Source organism: Myodes glareolus, chromosome X, assembly GCF_982192425.1.
Source record: "Myodes glareolus chromosome X, mMyoGla1.1, whole genome shotgun sequence".
Lineage (NCBI taxonomy): Eukaryota > Metazoa > Chordata > Mammalia > Rodentia > Cricetidae > Myodes > Myodes glareolus.
The window spans coordinates 87386522-87401612 of NC_142053.1; the positions used below are offsets into that span (position 1 = coordinate 87386522).

The following is a 15091-nucleotide window of genomic DNA, read 5'->3' on the forward strand; positions in this document are numbered from 1 at the left end:
AAGTTTCTGAAAGTGCAACAGCAAAAAAGTAGTTCAAATACAAACACATGCATAATTTTCATCAGTAAAATCTGATTTGTATGTTTCTTTTGTGTACCTATATAGTCAAGGTTGTATAAAAATTTCTCAGGTGGAAAGTTCTCATGAGTGAGAAAAGTTTATGAAGCTCTATTGTAGGAGACTATGAAAGTAGGGTTATTAGAATCCTAAAAAATATTAAATATTTTGGCTTGAATAGCAGATGTATTGTTATAGACAAAAATAAAAATTCAATATGCTGACAGTTTCAAATCGGTTAGCGTAACCCCCAAGAGTTCCCAGGATTCAGGGTATTTAAAAAGTGGGACCCAGGTAAAGGCATACTTAAGTGTTAGGGCCTAATGGAAGACTTCTAGGTCCTACTGGCATCATGGTCTTTAGAAAGATTTAAGTTAGCTCTCCTGTGATCTAACTGTAGTTCTTGCCAGAGACTATTTGTTAAAGGCATGGGTTTCTCTCCCACCCTCTACTTCCTTGATTGAAATATAATCGTTTCTATCCACTCTTCAATCCCATAGCTGTAGTGTGATCCTTGCTGGCATCTACACTATATCATTTGAATATTCAGGCATTTAAAACTATAAGCTTTATTTTTTATAAATAGTACTTTCTTTATAAGTTGATTTTATCAAGTATTTTATTATAGTGGCTGGAAATAAATAATAATCTTCAAGTAAAAACAAGGCAGAGAGACAGAGGCTTAGGGATTGGGGAATATTGGTAAAGCTATGTAAGTGGAACTAGATTTAGACTTCGATGTTATTAATCGGTTCTAGTTTCATTTCTGTTCCTGTGATAAAATATCCTGACAAAAAGCCACACGGGGTAGGGAAAAGTTAATTTGGCTTAAAATTCAAGGTTACAGTCCATTGCTGCTGAAGGTCACAAAGGCAGAATCTTGAGACAGCAGGTCACAGCACATTCACTGTCAAGAGCAGAGGAAAACAAATACAGTCAAGCTGCCTGTTGTTTGCTGCTAATGCTCAGCTATCTTTCTTCTCTCTTATACAGGTCCAGGCCCAGACTGTAAACTGGTAATATCCACGTTCAGTGTGGCTCTTCTCACCGCTATTAACACGGAAGACAATCTGCCATGGGCCAACCTGATCTAGATATTTCCTTATTCAGGTTGTCTTCCCAGGTGATTGTGGGTTTCAGGAAATAGACATTCAAAATTAACCACCAGGAGATTGGAGAGATGGCTCAGCAGTTAAGAACACTGGCTCCACTTACAAATGACTCAAGTTTTCTTGCCTGCACCCATGTCAGGCAACTCAAATCTACCCAACACCTTCTTCTGTCCTCCCCTGGCACTACATTCACCTGCACAAACCCACAGACACAAACACAAGGACTGAAATAAAACATAACCTTAAAAAAATTATCATCTCAAATATTTTTACTGAAACATATTTTTTTCATATGAAATATTCTGATTATATTCCCACCCCCTCAACTCCTCCCAGGTCCTCTCCACATCCCCATCCACATCCACATCCCCATCCCCATCCACATCCCCATCCACATCCACATCCCCATCCACAAAAATCCATGTCCTCCCTCCCTTCCTCCCTCCCTCCCTCCCTCGCTCCCTCTCTCCCTCCTTCCTTCCCTCCCTTCCTCTTTCTTTCTTTCTGTCATTAGAAAGCAAACAGGTATCTGAAAAGTCATTATGTGAAGAAAATAAACCGAATTTATAGTCGTGGGAATAGAATTTGGCAGAAGCCAAAAAAAGTAAGACCTTGGCATTTGTTAAAGCGTGTTTATGGTTTGGGGTCTAATGAGTTTATTCTCTAGTTGTTCTCCTTTAATGTGTCTGAGAAAGGCTAGACCTTCACATAAGCCTACTAACTATTAAAGGATTTCAGCCAACAGGAGACTATATGAGCATCTCTAAGGGCTAGTGTGATGAGTCGCGGCGACGCCTCAAGAATAATATACTTAGAGCAGTGCTTCTCAACCATCCTAATGCTGCGACCCTTTAAGACAGCACCTCTTGTTGTGGTAATCCCAACCATATAATTATATTCATCGGTACTCCATACTGTAATTTTGCTACTCTTGTGAATCTCAATGTAAATATTTTATATACAGGATATCTGATATGCAACTCCTATGAAAGGGTCAGTCTAACCCTAAAGGGGTCGCAACCCACATGTTCAGAGCCACTGATTTAGAGGAATAATAAACTTCTCAAATTCTGGATTTAACTTTACCAAGCAAGGCATCTTCCCTCTGTGGAGTATTCTAACCTTTGTTCACCCCAAAGCTTTTCCATAGAAAACATAAAAGGATTTGCTTTTATGTTAGACCCTCACCCCATCCCCTTATACTTTAATGCCTATGTGTTGATTGCATGGAAAGGTTTAAACATTGACTTGAGCTAATGAGCCACTGTGAATCACAAATATCCACCAACCCAACTGCCTCCCCCCATCCTTTTCCGTTTTCCCATTAGATCTACAAGAAGAGCTCAGTAGTGCTTTGAATGAATAGCTTTATTTAATATATTTATGTAAATATATATGTACTAATCTACTACTATTTCCATACCCCTGTAACCACACTATCCCCTTTCCCTTTGGCCCCTCCTCTCTTTGATATAGAATACATAGTCACACATTAAATTAGAGTAGAGAGAAATAACAACAATAGTAGATAATATTTAAAGCAACAGTTACAGGTAAACAAGTAACAAGCATATTGGTAGGAATAATGTTCATTCTCCTGTTGTAAAATGGTAAGATTTCTTTCTTTCCCTTTGTGAAGGGGTAATTCATCAATATCACTTCAGGGAGCTTTATTCCTCATTCATTCGAGTAGAATAAGACAGTGTCAGTCTTTCTCCCAGAAGGCTTCAGTTCCACACAGTCCATATCACTGGTAGGTTTGAATCAAGCAGCAAGTGTTTGATGTGCCTATGTACACGTGCCTAGGATATATTCCATACTTCCACAGAGCTTGTGAGGAAAGCTGAAAAGCTGAAAGCATTAGGGTATCAGCAAGTTCAGTTCCATTCCACGGGGAGGAGAACCGCACAGGCAGGGAATGGATAAAATTTCACTAACTACTATATAGACTCTAAATTTAAAGATGCTTTTTTTTATTCTATTTTTTTATTTAAATATTTTTATTCTGGGGTATTTCTCCAACAGACTTTCCTTTGAGTTACGTTGCAGGTACAAAAGCATTTACAGCCCAATCTAAAATTACAGGTACAGTAGTCAGACTTGCTACTTACCAAATCCTATTAAATAAAAAGCCATGAGGCACAGTATCTCTCTACCTGTTGCCTTCTAAGATCTCTCTATAAAAATAAACTGGCAAACTTTATTTCCAGGAGGTCTCATCACAAAAGAGCAGGGAATTCATTCCAGATGCTACATTTCAACAATCCAATTAACATAAATCTATTTCCATAAATCTGAGCACAGACACTTTTACTCGGGCCTGAATATATTATGTCAGGCAAATTTCGCCGGGCTAATCTACACCGTTTCATCCATGTGCACCGTGAGCAGCCAGATAAGGCTCTTCTTTCCTTTAGTATTGAGCTGCCTCTAAAATGTTGAAACTTTATAGAATACCCCAGAAGTTTTTAGTTTTTTCAATACGGCGTAAAATCTTGAAAATGAACACTTATTGATAACTATCATAAGATCTTATTTTGAGAATTATAATACAAGGTCATAATCACATACATGATATTACTATTACTAATATAAGGTAAGTAAGTTTGAAATAGACACATAGAAGTCTGTGAATAAGAAGTATTAGAATAAACAACATCATTTTTACTCTCATATTGTTTATGCCAGGTATATTTTCTTTCTTTCCTAATGTATACCAGATGACATCAGTGTTTCCATCTGTGAATCTTTGCCTCAGAGTCTAGAGATGTTGAGAGTCTTTATAAACAAGAAAGTTGCGACACCTTATGTGATCTAATATACTATACTGTGTTGGTGTATGTGTATGTAGTTATCTATTTATACTAGTATATGTATATGCATTTGTAGAACCTTGTGTGATACTGGGGAAAGACACCTTAACTTAGAAGATACACGGGAATTTACAGTGAACGAGACTGTCAGATAAAAACACATGAGGAATAATGTGCATGTCCACATATACAGTGGCCAAAACATGATTACCAGCATCCCAGATATCTATGCCAATAGAGGAATTCCCCCGCTCCCAACTGTCCTGTTAAGGTTGACTATCAGACAGGCTACTTGTAGAGCTTATGCTCATTGAAGCATGTCAGCAAATATCCTAATTTGTACCAAGATACAGTTTCTTGGCATTTAAAACATGTAATGCATGCCTTTGAATTTGTCAAAGGGGAGAATCTAGCAGTTTCTCTTGTCTGCCACTTCTGGTACACTCTCTGTTCATTTGTACATTTCAAAAGTGCTGTCTTTCGAGTAACGTGACATGGTTAACACACAGCCAGTAAAGGATAGGAACTGTTGTCTCCAGAAGTGAAAACAGATTTTGAAATACTATTTACACAACAGTTTGGCTGCTGCCTTCCTGGTAGCTTCCAGATAACCTTTGTTCAGAAAAAGATTGGCTAGTGTAAATGGTGCAGCCTATGTAAAAAAGACACACATGGGGTTTAGAAACCCTGTGACCACAGTTCTTTAGCACCATGCCCGAACTCACAGAGCTAAATGGCTGCACATGGGTTAGAACCTAGGATCTAGAGCTCTTTAGCACAATGTTCCAACCAAATGAGCCCTCCAGCCAGAAACTTCTTACAATTGTAGCACCCTCAGACTTGGCTGGGTGCCGAATTCAGATTAGGTGCTGTGGACAAACATCTAAACAAAGGCTCATGTGAAGTTGAAACTATTCGTCTGCTCAATTCTTCAAACATCCATACACTACCAACGCTGTTGTTTAAAGTTCTGAGTCTGTCGAGTTTCCAGCCAAATCAGCAGCAAACCTTGAAGCTGAATTACCTGGAGCATTCCAGTTTCCAAGCCTTACTGGGGAGTGAAAGAAGTGTGATTCTATGTACAGAATAGAACAGAGATGGGGAAGGACTTTCTTAGGAAGGATAGAACATTAAGTTAAAGCACAAAACACAAGGTTCATTTAAATTACAATAATAGCCCTTTACCCAAATTTCTCCTGAATCTGAACAGGAGAAGGTGGCTACCAGAGCCAGGTAAAATCCTTCTAAGATTCACAGTGTACTCAAGCAAAATTTGACTTTGCTTGCCATCAGTCGATTATCCTGGGAAATATCTATTCTATCAAATATGAATAAAAAGGAAATACATATATCTGTCCTTAAGATAATCAGAAGTATTTACATGTTGGAAAATACACAAGCAGAGCTCACTACTCACAAAGACTACTAATCACCAAAATAGCTGAAGCCGAAAGATCACAGGTAGGTTGGCAGTTTATATTGGTCATAATAGAAGATAAGGTCATGTTTCACCCTAAAGCTACTCCAAATATGTATACCTGTACTTCAGTAATACAAGTTCATTGTTTTTACAATTGGGGTATTAATGATAGGTCAGGAACAATGGATTAAATTATAAGGATAAAAAGGAAGCAGAAAGAGACAATGGAATGAAACTGAGTTTAAACTTCAATTAGGTCTTTCTCCCAATTTATCCTCAATCTTAAAAGGGACACACTACTATGGCAAGTATGGTCATTTCCCAGAAACACTTGAAGTTCAGAACCCCAAATACCACCACATCCTTTCACTATGTGAAAGCTGAATAGTTGGAAACTGAATCATTACCTCAGTTTTTGATCCTAAAAACCTGTACCTACCTTACCAACCAGGAGATATCTCAGACAGATAACTTGTTATTGTTAAAGAGATTTTTAAAACAAGAAGAAAGGTAGTAGTGGAGAAAGTAAATGGAAGTAGAGGCTGAAGTGAAAGAGGAAAAGGCTGAGTAGAAGATGGAACAGGAGCAAGGGAGAGGAAACGGACAAAGGCTCGGAAGGAGATGGGGAGAGACCAGAGGGAGAACAAGAATACTGAGGAGGAGGCAAAGAAGAAGAGAGGAAAATGAGGAGGAGCACAAATCCGGTTCTCATCCTGGTATCATCTTGACACTTGCAACCCATGGATGTTGTCCAGAGGACCTTAATAACATTGTCCCTAGAAGAATGGCAGTGACAGGATGAGGTATCACTTCTTCCTCCTCCTCTCTTCTGCTGAGTTGAAATTGTCCATAAGCTAAAGAGATGGAGATAATTAAAACAACAGTAAGCACATTATATCTTCTCTTTTTCCAGAAAAAGAAAGACAAAAGTAGAGAGTACAAATTTACATGAAACAAAGTATGAAACTAAATGTATAGTCAGAAACACGGAGGAGGTTTGGGATTTTGAAGTGTGAACTTGGGCACTTCAATTTTTCTTGCATTCAGAGAGAAGCTGTCACCAAATTGTTGTACAGCAACCTGAGGAAATAACTCTGATTACATGGGGTGAATCACTTCACTGCCTCATTTGTTTCTGGGCATCTGTAACATTTCCTATCCTCACTACCACAGAAGAGAAGATATGACCAAGAGCCTGCACTTACAAGATGCTTCAAGTTCCCAGAGCATCCTGTGAAATTTCAGAAATGATACCTTAGTCTCCTAGCATTTCCATAGAAACATAGTAATGAAATCAGTCTTGTGTACATCTAAATAAAATATAAATAATAATATATAGGAGCTCACATATCTCCTAAGGCCTGCACTATCTGTAAACAAACATAATATATGGGTGGTACTCAAAAACAATAATGAATTCTAATTATTTTGATCCTATCATACCTCAGATATTTTGATAGTCAGTCGCGGTCTGGGCAGCTTAAACTCGAGGCACTGCGTGGAGAAAAGAGATTTCCACTGCTGGGGAAGGAGGGGGACTGGGCAGCTCATCAAAATCTTTGAATCGTGGGAATTTGGGCACTCCTGGATTGGCATCTTCAGGGGCAGGGGGATGGGTATGAGATGCAGAGCTCAGTCGGCGATGCTCTCCCCTAAGGCGGCTGATTTTATCTAGCAGCTTCTTCTGGATTTCCATGATGACCTTCTGCACTTCAATACGGAAGCTATCACTGAGCCAGCAATAGATGTAGGGGTTGTAGCAGGAGCTGCTAACTGCTAGCCAGTGGAGGAAAAAGTAGAGACCATTGTGGCTTGAGATGGTTTCACTGGACAGCAGCACCAGGTACACATTAAGGGGGAGCCAACTGGCTGCATAGAGAAACACCACTAGCATCATCATCTTTAGGGTCTGCTTCTTCTTCCCACGCTGGCAGATGTAAGTGTGGATGTTGATGTCATCAACAGCATCATGGATCCACAGCTTTTTGGCCACATGAGCATAGACCCCCACCAAGACCAGCAAAGGCAACATAAAGAAGACGAGAAAGGTGCCTAGGTCAAGGTACTTCCATGTGGATTTTGAAGTATATGGGAAACTGGGGAGGCAGGCACTTTCCTCAGTTGTGTTTCTAGGATATGAGAGAGAAAAAAAACAAAACCAATGATTTAGTCTTTTCCTTAAGGCCATTAGGTCTTAAGGTTGAGATGTATTTATTGTTTGTGTTGTGTCTGCATTGAGCATAAAACCAGGAGAGCTAGGATTCAACTGACCCAGGCTTCTCATGTACCTATAGGAAAGCCATGGCCCCAAAGATGGAAACTGTAGCCCACTGTCTTGAGAGTTTTAGGAAAATAATGACAAATAACAGTTTAGAAGAATTTTATTTTTTCTCCCTATGTTTTGAAATGTGTTATTCTGGCTCCTATTTGCTAAATAATTCCTTATGGCTTCCAGGGTCTTGGGCTGCTAGTATAATAGCATTCCTCTCATCCCATGTTCCTCTTACCCAATTTCCACCTGGTAAAGCTTCTGGTAAACAGCATGTGGCAGTGCAGCACAGGTGCTCACAATCCAGATGACAATGATGCAGACATTGCCCTGCATGGGACTAATCCGGGCCTTCAAAGGATATAGCATCACCTGGGGAAAAAAAGGACCCCCCCATCCAGCTTAACAACTCAAATTAAAGTTAGACGTCAAAAATGGCTATTCTGATAAAAGGGTGCAGAGACGTAGTATGTAGGTGGTAATGTGCTTTATGTACTAGTTCATTTGACATGTATGTGGCATTTTGCTCATGAAATTACAGCACTGCTACGTTTCAAGAAATCAGGAATCCAAGTGAACTGACTTCAAAACTCCTCTTTCTCTGTCTGCAGTTCTGTGGAGAAAGGAAACAGATGGCCAGTAGTGTGGCTGATTTTGTCTTTCCCTTCCAATGGGTATGACAGTATCCTACATATTCCTTCATCTACCTTTCTCCCTGCCTTACTCCATGGACTTTCTCATGCCCTCCCCTCCCCTCTCACCCCCTCCCATCTTGATTCCTTCATAGTCACTTTACCCCCACCCTCTCTCCTTTGCTCTATGTTCCTGACTCTCTCTCTCCTCTTTTTTCATATAGGTTTCTTAACTGGATCTAATCACGCTCCATTTATTCCTTTGGTCTTCCCATGTCAGTGATTTTCTGTCTCCCCCCTTAATGATTAACTATGCAATGGCCACAGCTTCTTCTCCCTTGCCTCTCTTCCTTTTAATTGACTTCCATCTTTCTCCTAGCTCTTTACTCATCTCTATCCATCAGCCACTTTCCCCCTCAATCCTTCCTCACAGACTTCATTCCCACCTGCCTTACTAAACTCTCAGGCAGGTCTAATACTACATCCACATTCACTTATCCATGCCCTCTTGCTTCCTTTAGCCAGTCCTGCAATGCAGCAAACAGGAAATATTTCCCAAAAGAACATGTATCATGTGTTTTTTGCCACATCTCTATTCCCATAGCACCACAGAAAAGATGGTCGCATTTTTTTAGGTTTAATTTGGTGACGTTATGTATTTCACCATCTTTCAATATCACCAAATTACACATAAGCATTTACATATATGAACTTAAGAACTTAGAAAACTTTGTAGATTTCTTATGACCTCACTTTTCTCCATCCATCTAAGAGGATATCTTAGGCAAGATCTGGGAGGCACATACCCGATGTCGATCCAGGGAAATAGCTGCCATACTCATCACAGTTACATAGGCACATGAGTACTGGGCAAAGCGACTGAGGTGACAGGTCATCTTTCCAAACACCAGGGAATGACACAGATAGCGCACCTGTAGGAAAAAGGGTTTGGTGATGCACAGGAACTCAGCCCTGTGTCCATCCCTCTCAAAAGCCCCAAGACAAATAAAAGTCTCCTTGTTTTACCAAAAGGCTGCTGTCATTCTCCCAATAAACAAAGGAATATTTTTTACACTCCGGTTCTCACGCTCATCTCATTTTCTCCCACACAACATTCCGGCTTGAAGACATGAAGGGACCCTAAATCACAAAACCTTTTAACTACATTCAAGTTCATGCACAACATTTGAAAGGTGGAGAAATAGACTTAATCTTTATGACAAAACTTGGATTCATACATTAGACCAAAACTCACTAGCAACAGGTCCCACTACCTCCCTGGGCAGCCCAACAGTCTCTCAGCCTCTAGCATGGCAAGGGATTAATTCGGCAACACAACAACTATCCTGCCAGTCTTCCTAACACAGTTCCAAGCCCTTTTCAATGTTTCTCAGTTTTTGCTCTATTTCCTATGAAAATGTTCTCCAAACCAAGCCAGCCCTTTCTAACTCTCCCTCCCTCTAACCACACAGCACCGATTGTTGCAAGTACCAAGTCTGACTTTAGTTCTTGCCCCACTCCCCCGGTTACCCTCCTCAGGACCCCTGCTTACCATAGTGAAGGGAGAGCTGAGAAGAGCGAGCATCATGTTGGTCACAGAAATGTTGACAACGAGGAGGCCGGTGGCAGTATGGACCTTCTGGTACTTCATAATTATGTGGTTTAAGACCCAGTTGCCAATGATGGAGGCAAAGACCACTATGGTGTACCCTACCACTAACCAGAACTGCACCTGATCATCCTCGGATACAATTTCCACATCTAGGGGACCTGATGTGTCGGCCAGGTCTCCCGAGTTTTCCATGTGGCCTGGCATCTTGGACAGTACACCAGATGCGACATTGGACACAGCCTGAAGTAGTTGGGAAGTAGTGGATGTGATCAAGTCATCAAAACCACTAGGTACACTCAGGGCTTCTGGAGTCAGCTCATCCCCGAAGCTGCTCATGGTGCCAGGGCTCTGGAAAGCCTCTGGGGGCATTTCTGTGGTTGGCTCTTCCATCCCAGTGCCTTTAGTGGACCCGTGAGGTCCCTAACCTATTTGCCCAGGAGCCTCTCAAAGAAGGGAGAGGGCAAGTTGAGGCCGTGGACAGACAGACAGGCAATCTATTCAGTGCCCTGGAGCTCTAAGCTGATAAAGTGTTCTCCAAGGTGTCTGGAGCAGGGAGAGGGGAGAAATACCAGGAACCAGGAAAAAAGACTGGACCTGCTCAGGGTGGGCAAGTGCGCAGAGCTGGGCAGCTGAACACAGGACAGGCTGTCTGCAAACGCTCTTCCTGGATAGTGCCCACAGCACCTGCTCCAAACTGGAGATGGCGTCAGGCTTCCCTCAAGCACAGATCCTCCTCCATGCTGCCATTGATTATTCCTACCCAATCTCTGTTGCCTTCAGTCAGTCATCAGTCTTTCTGTCCAAGGCCGGCTGGCGCTGTGGGCAGGGCGGAGTCAGGCAATGCCACTCCAGCTCCAAGCCCGTGCAGAGCCTGCTCTCTGCAGCTGCCCTTTATAGAAGTCCAGGGGCCCGCGCTGGAGCCAATGGGGAGCCGCGACTCAACCCCCGCCCTGTCCTTCTGGGCTGGGGAGTCTGAGAGGCTGACAAAGTCTTTGTCGCTCCTGTCTCAAGCCCCTCCTTTCGCTGCTCTTCTTAGCTCTCCCTTTTCTAATCCTGCAGTTGGGAACCTGGATTTATTGTTAATGGGTTCTTCTTTTTAACATCGCCCTGCCTATAATTTGAATCCAGCATCTCCTGACTTTCCCTTGCTTTCTGTTTCTTTTCTGCATCATCGCTCTAGCCACCGGCTGGCTGTGACACAGGTACTGAACGGAGGCTGTGGAGACTGCAGTCGCATCTGGTCCAGCATGCCAGTCAGCTGCTTTGGGAGAGTGGTCGATATGAAAGATTTGCCCAGATGTGGGGCTTTCACAGAGAGAACGAATGAGGCAGGGTACAACTGGCGAGTCAGGAGGGAAGTTTAGCTTATGAGAAGCAAGAAAGAGTCACCTGGGAGTGGGCTCAACACGATGTTCTGCTATGTCTAGCCACAAAACTGCATGCCACTGACCAGGGAACTGTGCTCCTGGCCTCTGGAAACAGGGCATTATCATCTGCCACCCAGAAAGTGACTCTTTCGGAAGCTAGACTGTGTCAGATTAGGCAGCTTTCTAAACGGTTCGGTTCGTCCCTCAGGAAGATTTAGGATTTGGGAAGCTTCTGCATATCAATGATGCTAAAAATCTAAACAGCAGGGAGAGGGAGATGTATCCCAGTTACTGAGGGTGGCAGTGGAAAACACTCTAGCACTGGTGACCCCAGACCAGCCTTTCCCTTGGAAATTTTAGCGACATTTCCATTCCAGAGGTGTTAAAGTCACAACCAGAACAACTAAGTTACCTCCTTAAAAGGTTGGAGATTCTGGTCTTTTCGAGCGTGCCATTTACCTGTCGCTCCTACAGCAATTGATGAGTATAAAAACTGGACTAGATCGGTTATAGAAGGTCGGGGGGGGGGGATACTTGAAGCACCAAAATTAAAAATGAGAACGGGCATTCGGATACTTCTGCTGTGCAGTAAGCAGTACTCTGTTTAAGAAATCCTGGTGTTTGTTACAGCCAGACTCGTGACTTCCTAGCCACCCTTTACTGCCCAGAGACTATACAGCTATTCTCCTGGAGGAAGAAAACAGGAAGACACCTGATCTCAAAATTTTCAATAATTACTGATTAAGAAATAAGCAGGAATCGATTTACAACTATCACCATCATCATTGTCCATCAAAAATCACAAAGGAGCCATGATGCAGATAAGCACATTTCTGGGTGTTTGCACTGAACACATCTTGCTGATTATACATTAAGAAAGTAAGAAAGGTTTGAGGCAGATCTGAGGGTGTTGCAATATTCCTGGGATGTTGTGGCTGTTGGGGAGACAGTGGAGGATGGGCTAATACTGAGTAGCAGATCAGAGAAAAACAATTTGTGTTTCGTTTGGTGACTCACGGAGATGAGACACATACATAAACACATTTGAAGGAATTAGTAAATCATAATTCTGTCACAGGGACTCATCCTAGAGAAGGCACTAAGTCAGGGACTTTAGACCGATCTCTTTGCAGTAGTTTTATGAGAAGTTTGTCAAGGAACATCAACTCAATGCTAACCTGACTTTCTGGACCTCAAAGAGCTTAAGATATTATGAAGATGATGGGTTAAGATGAAACTCCTAAAATCTAACTAAAATGCAAAAAAGTAAATATCAGGGTTCTGATATGGCTATCCAGACATGCTAAGGCAGGATCAAGACTGCTGATCTACCAGCTCCTCCCACCCCTTTCCACATAGTTAGTATAATATTATATATAAGACGATGTGTGTTATTGTTTTGCATATAGTTAATTCTTTGAGAATTTCATATTTTGATTCTACTTACCCCCCACTTCCTTTTAGGTCTAATGTTCATTCCATACTCACCCTTTTTTTAATACTCATTTCTTTAAAACCTAGTTGTCATGCTCTTTGAGCCAGAGGTTCTGGAGCTCTCAGAAAAGTGTTGGGAAGACTCACCTCTCATACAAATGTAAGATCCACACAACAATGCTAGTAGTGAATTCTACAAAGACAGACATTATGTGTATTGCACCACACTAACATTATTACACGTTTTAAAACGTGGATACATTTTTATTACCATGTATTGATTGTTTAAATCTTGGGGTTCAGTAAGAAAATGATATACACGCAAATAAATAATTTTTATCCACTATTGTCTATTATCCATTATTGTTCTCCATGGGGCCCACTCATCTCCCTTCTTTTTTTCCACATAATCCCCTTTTTGCTTTTATCACTTTTTTGTCTAATTGATAAATAAGATATTTGACTTTTTGTTTTGTTTTGTTGGATTTTTAAAGCAGTATCATGCCATGCTGTCAAGGCTAACCTTAAACGTCTGATTCTTCTGCCTCAGCCTCCTGAGTTCTGGGATTACAAGCATGTGCCATCAAACATGGTACAATACTTGTCTTTGTAAATCTGGCTTATTTCTCTTCAAAACCACCCCTGTATCTCTTTTTCCTAATTTTAAGTCCTGAAGTACATATGGTATCTTCTTGGCCCTCATGTCTTCAATATCTATCCATCAGCTATCTGAGACCTTGCAAAGGGGATTACAACAGTCAGTAACCAGAGAAATTCCTGGGGTCAGTAAGCCGTTTTTGTCCCCAGTCTATCAATGGAAGAAGGAATCAGGGATTAAAAGAAGAGTTTACCATAGTGTCTATTTTTAAAAGCTGAACATCACACTAAAGAGAGGAAACCATACTCAGGAAATACTTAATTGAGGCAGGCTTACGATGTGCAGACAGTTAGTGATAAAGGAACAAATAATACAAGATGTGAGCTGAGGAAGCTTTGCTGATAAACTAGCACTTGATCTGGGGTTTGAGTAACCCAAAGGACAGAGACGGGAGAGCGATTAAACTTCAGTCCTCAAATTAGGTATAAGATAGAGAGAGGAAATGCTTCTGGTTCGTTCCAGGTAACAAAAATAAATGTTTTGAATCGAAAGTTTAGCCTTTCTTGTTTCTATGCATTTATCTATTACTGCAATGTTTTCTGAGTATCTCCATGGAGACAGTGTAGTTGCAAGTTGAAGAAAATCATTATATGGCGTGGCTGGAGCAAGAAGGTAGGATGCTTTGTACAGTAAGAGCCAGAATAAGCACTTCTCTTTATGTACTACTTCCACGTTATCCGTGTATCTTGCAGATGCACATTGTTCTCCCTCTGCATTGCTTTTTTTCTAGTCTTTTATACAAAATTAGACATTTATGTTGAAAAGGATTTCTGCAATTCTCAGATGTGTTCAACCTTCTCTCCAGGTCTTCATGCTGAGCCACAGTATCCAAACCAAATGTTCTCACACAACACTTTGATTGGCCCTGTCTATAGAAAACACAGGCCAGATGTATCTCATCTGGAGTCTGTAAAATTCATTCCAATGGTTAACGACAAATAAACTTCATCACTGGCCAAACAGCTCTAAGTTGGTTTAACTGTATGCCTCTGTCTCAGTATAGAACACCTCCACTTGTGCTTCACAATGACCGTTCTCTCTTCTGTAAAATTACAGCTTATGGGGTTTTTTTTGAATCTTAAATATGAGCAAAGTGATTAACCAAATTAAATCACCAGTAACAAGAACAAAACACATCTTTTACTAAATCACTGGTGTCAGTAATACCTTGCTTCCCAAGTCCACATTGAAGAACAATTTTCTCATGGATATTTTATGCCCCACTTCCAGCCTGAATACTGACAAGGGAAAGAAAATGTCACACCAGCTTTGGTCAACTTCAACACTCACAAATCTTAAGTGACATTCTACTTTCAAACTAAAGGTCCATTGAACCAGGAAGATCTACCAAGTGTGCCATTGATCCTGACACCTGCTTGATCTTTCTAAGACAAGAAGTTCATGAACAAAGGGGCAAATTCTGATGCAAATAATTCCTTGGTGCTCCCCTTTCCCCTTGCTGTGTTTTTTCCCCCTGTCTTTCTCTGTTTGAGTTATCCTGTTGAAAACTTAACTTCCCTTCATCCAAATGTCTTTACCTAATATCTGCTTTCCATTAGCTGTGGACATGCTAACTGGTGATGGTCTATCCCTTCCTAACTTCTAACATTTCCCCAAACTGATTTCCCACTGAATTGGTCCCTTTTCTACTGGGAGATGATGAAAACTAGTAAAATCCCAAAACCAACTACCCCCTTTGGATGTTGTTTAGGGCTCA

The 15091-nt window shown here is 41.2% G+C and overlaps 1 protein-coding gene across 1 annotated transcript; it reads right to left on the minus strand.

Annotated features, from left to right (window-relative positions):
• Window positions 1-2519: 2519 nt before the first annotated feature.
• On the minus strand, window positions 2520-10766 carry LOC125389453 (G protein-coupled receptor 83-like). The gene is made up of 5 exons (XM_048418014.2): window positions 9856-10766; window positions 9110-9235; window positions 7910-8043; window positions 6846-7531; window positions 2520-6256 (listed from the first exon to the last, which is right to left on the minus strand). Exons 1-4 carry the CDS (start codon window positions 10303-10305, stop codon window positions 6883-6885), a joined length of 1359 nt encoding a protein of 452 aa, XP_048273971.1. The 5' UTR covers window positions 10306-10766; the 3' UTR covers window positions 2520-6256; window positions 6846-6882.
• Between the last annotated feature and the right edge of the window lie 4325 nt (window positions 10767-15091).

Excerpts from the sequence above, each read along its gene's own strand:
- LOC125389453 (XM_048418014.2), bottom strand. The coding sequence starts at position 10,305 with ATGGAAGAGCCAACCACAGAAATGCCCCCAGAGGCTTTCCAGAGCCCT. Across the intron at positions 9,236-9,855 it reads TCAGCTCTCCCTTCACTATG|GTGCGCTATCTGTGTCATTC; the intron begins GTAAGCAGGGGT and ends TTTTTCCTACAG. Across the intron at positions 8,044-9,109 it reads TTTCCCTGGATCGACATCGG|GTGATGCTATATCCTTTGAA; the intron begins GTATGTGCCTCC and ends TTTTTTCCCCAG.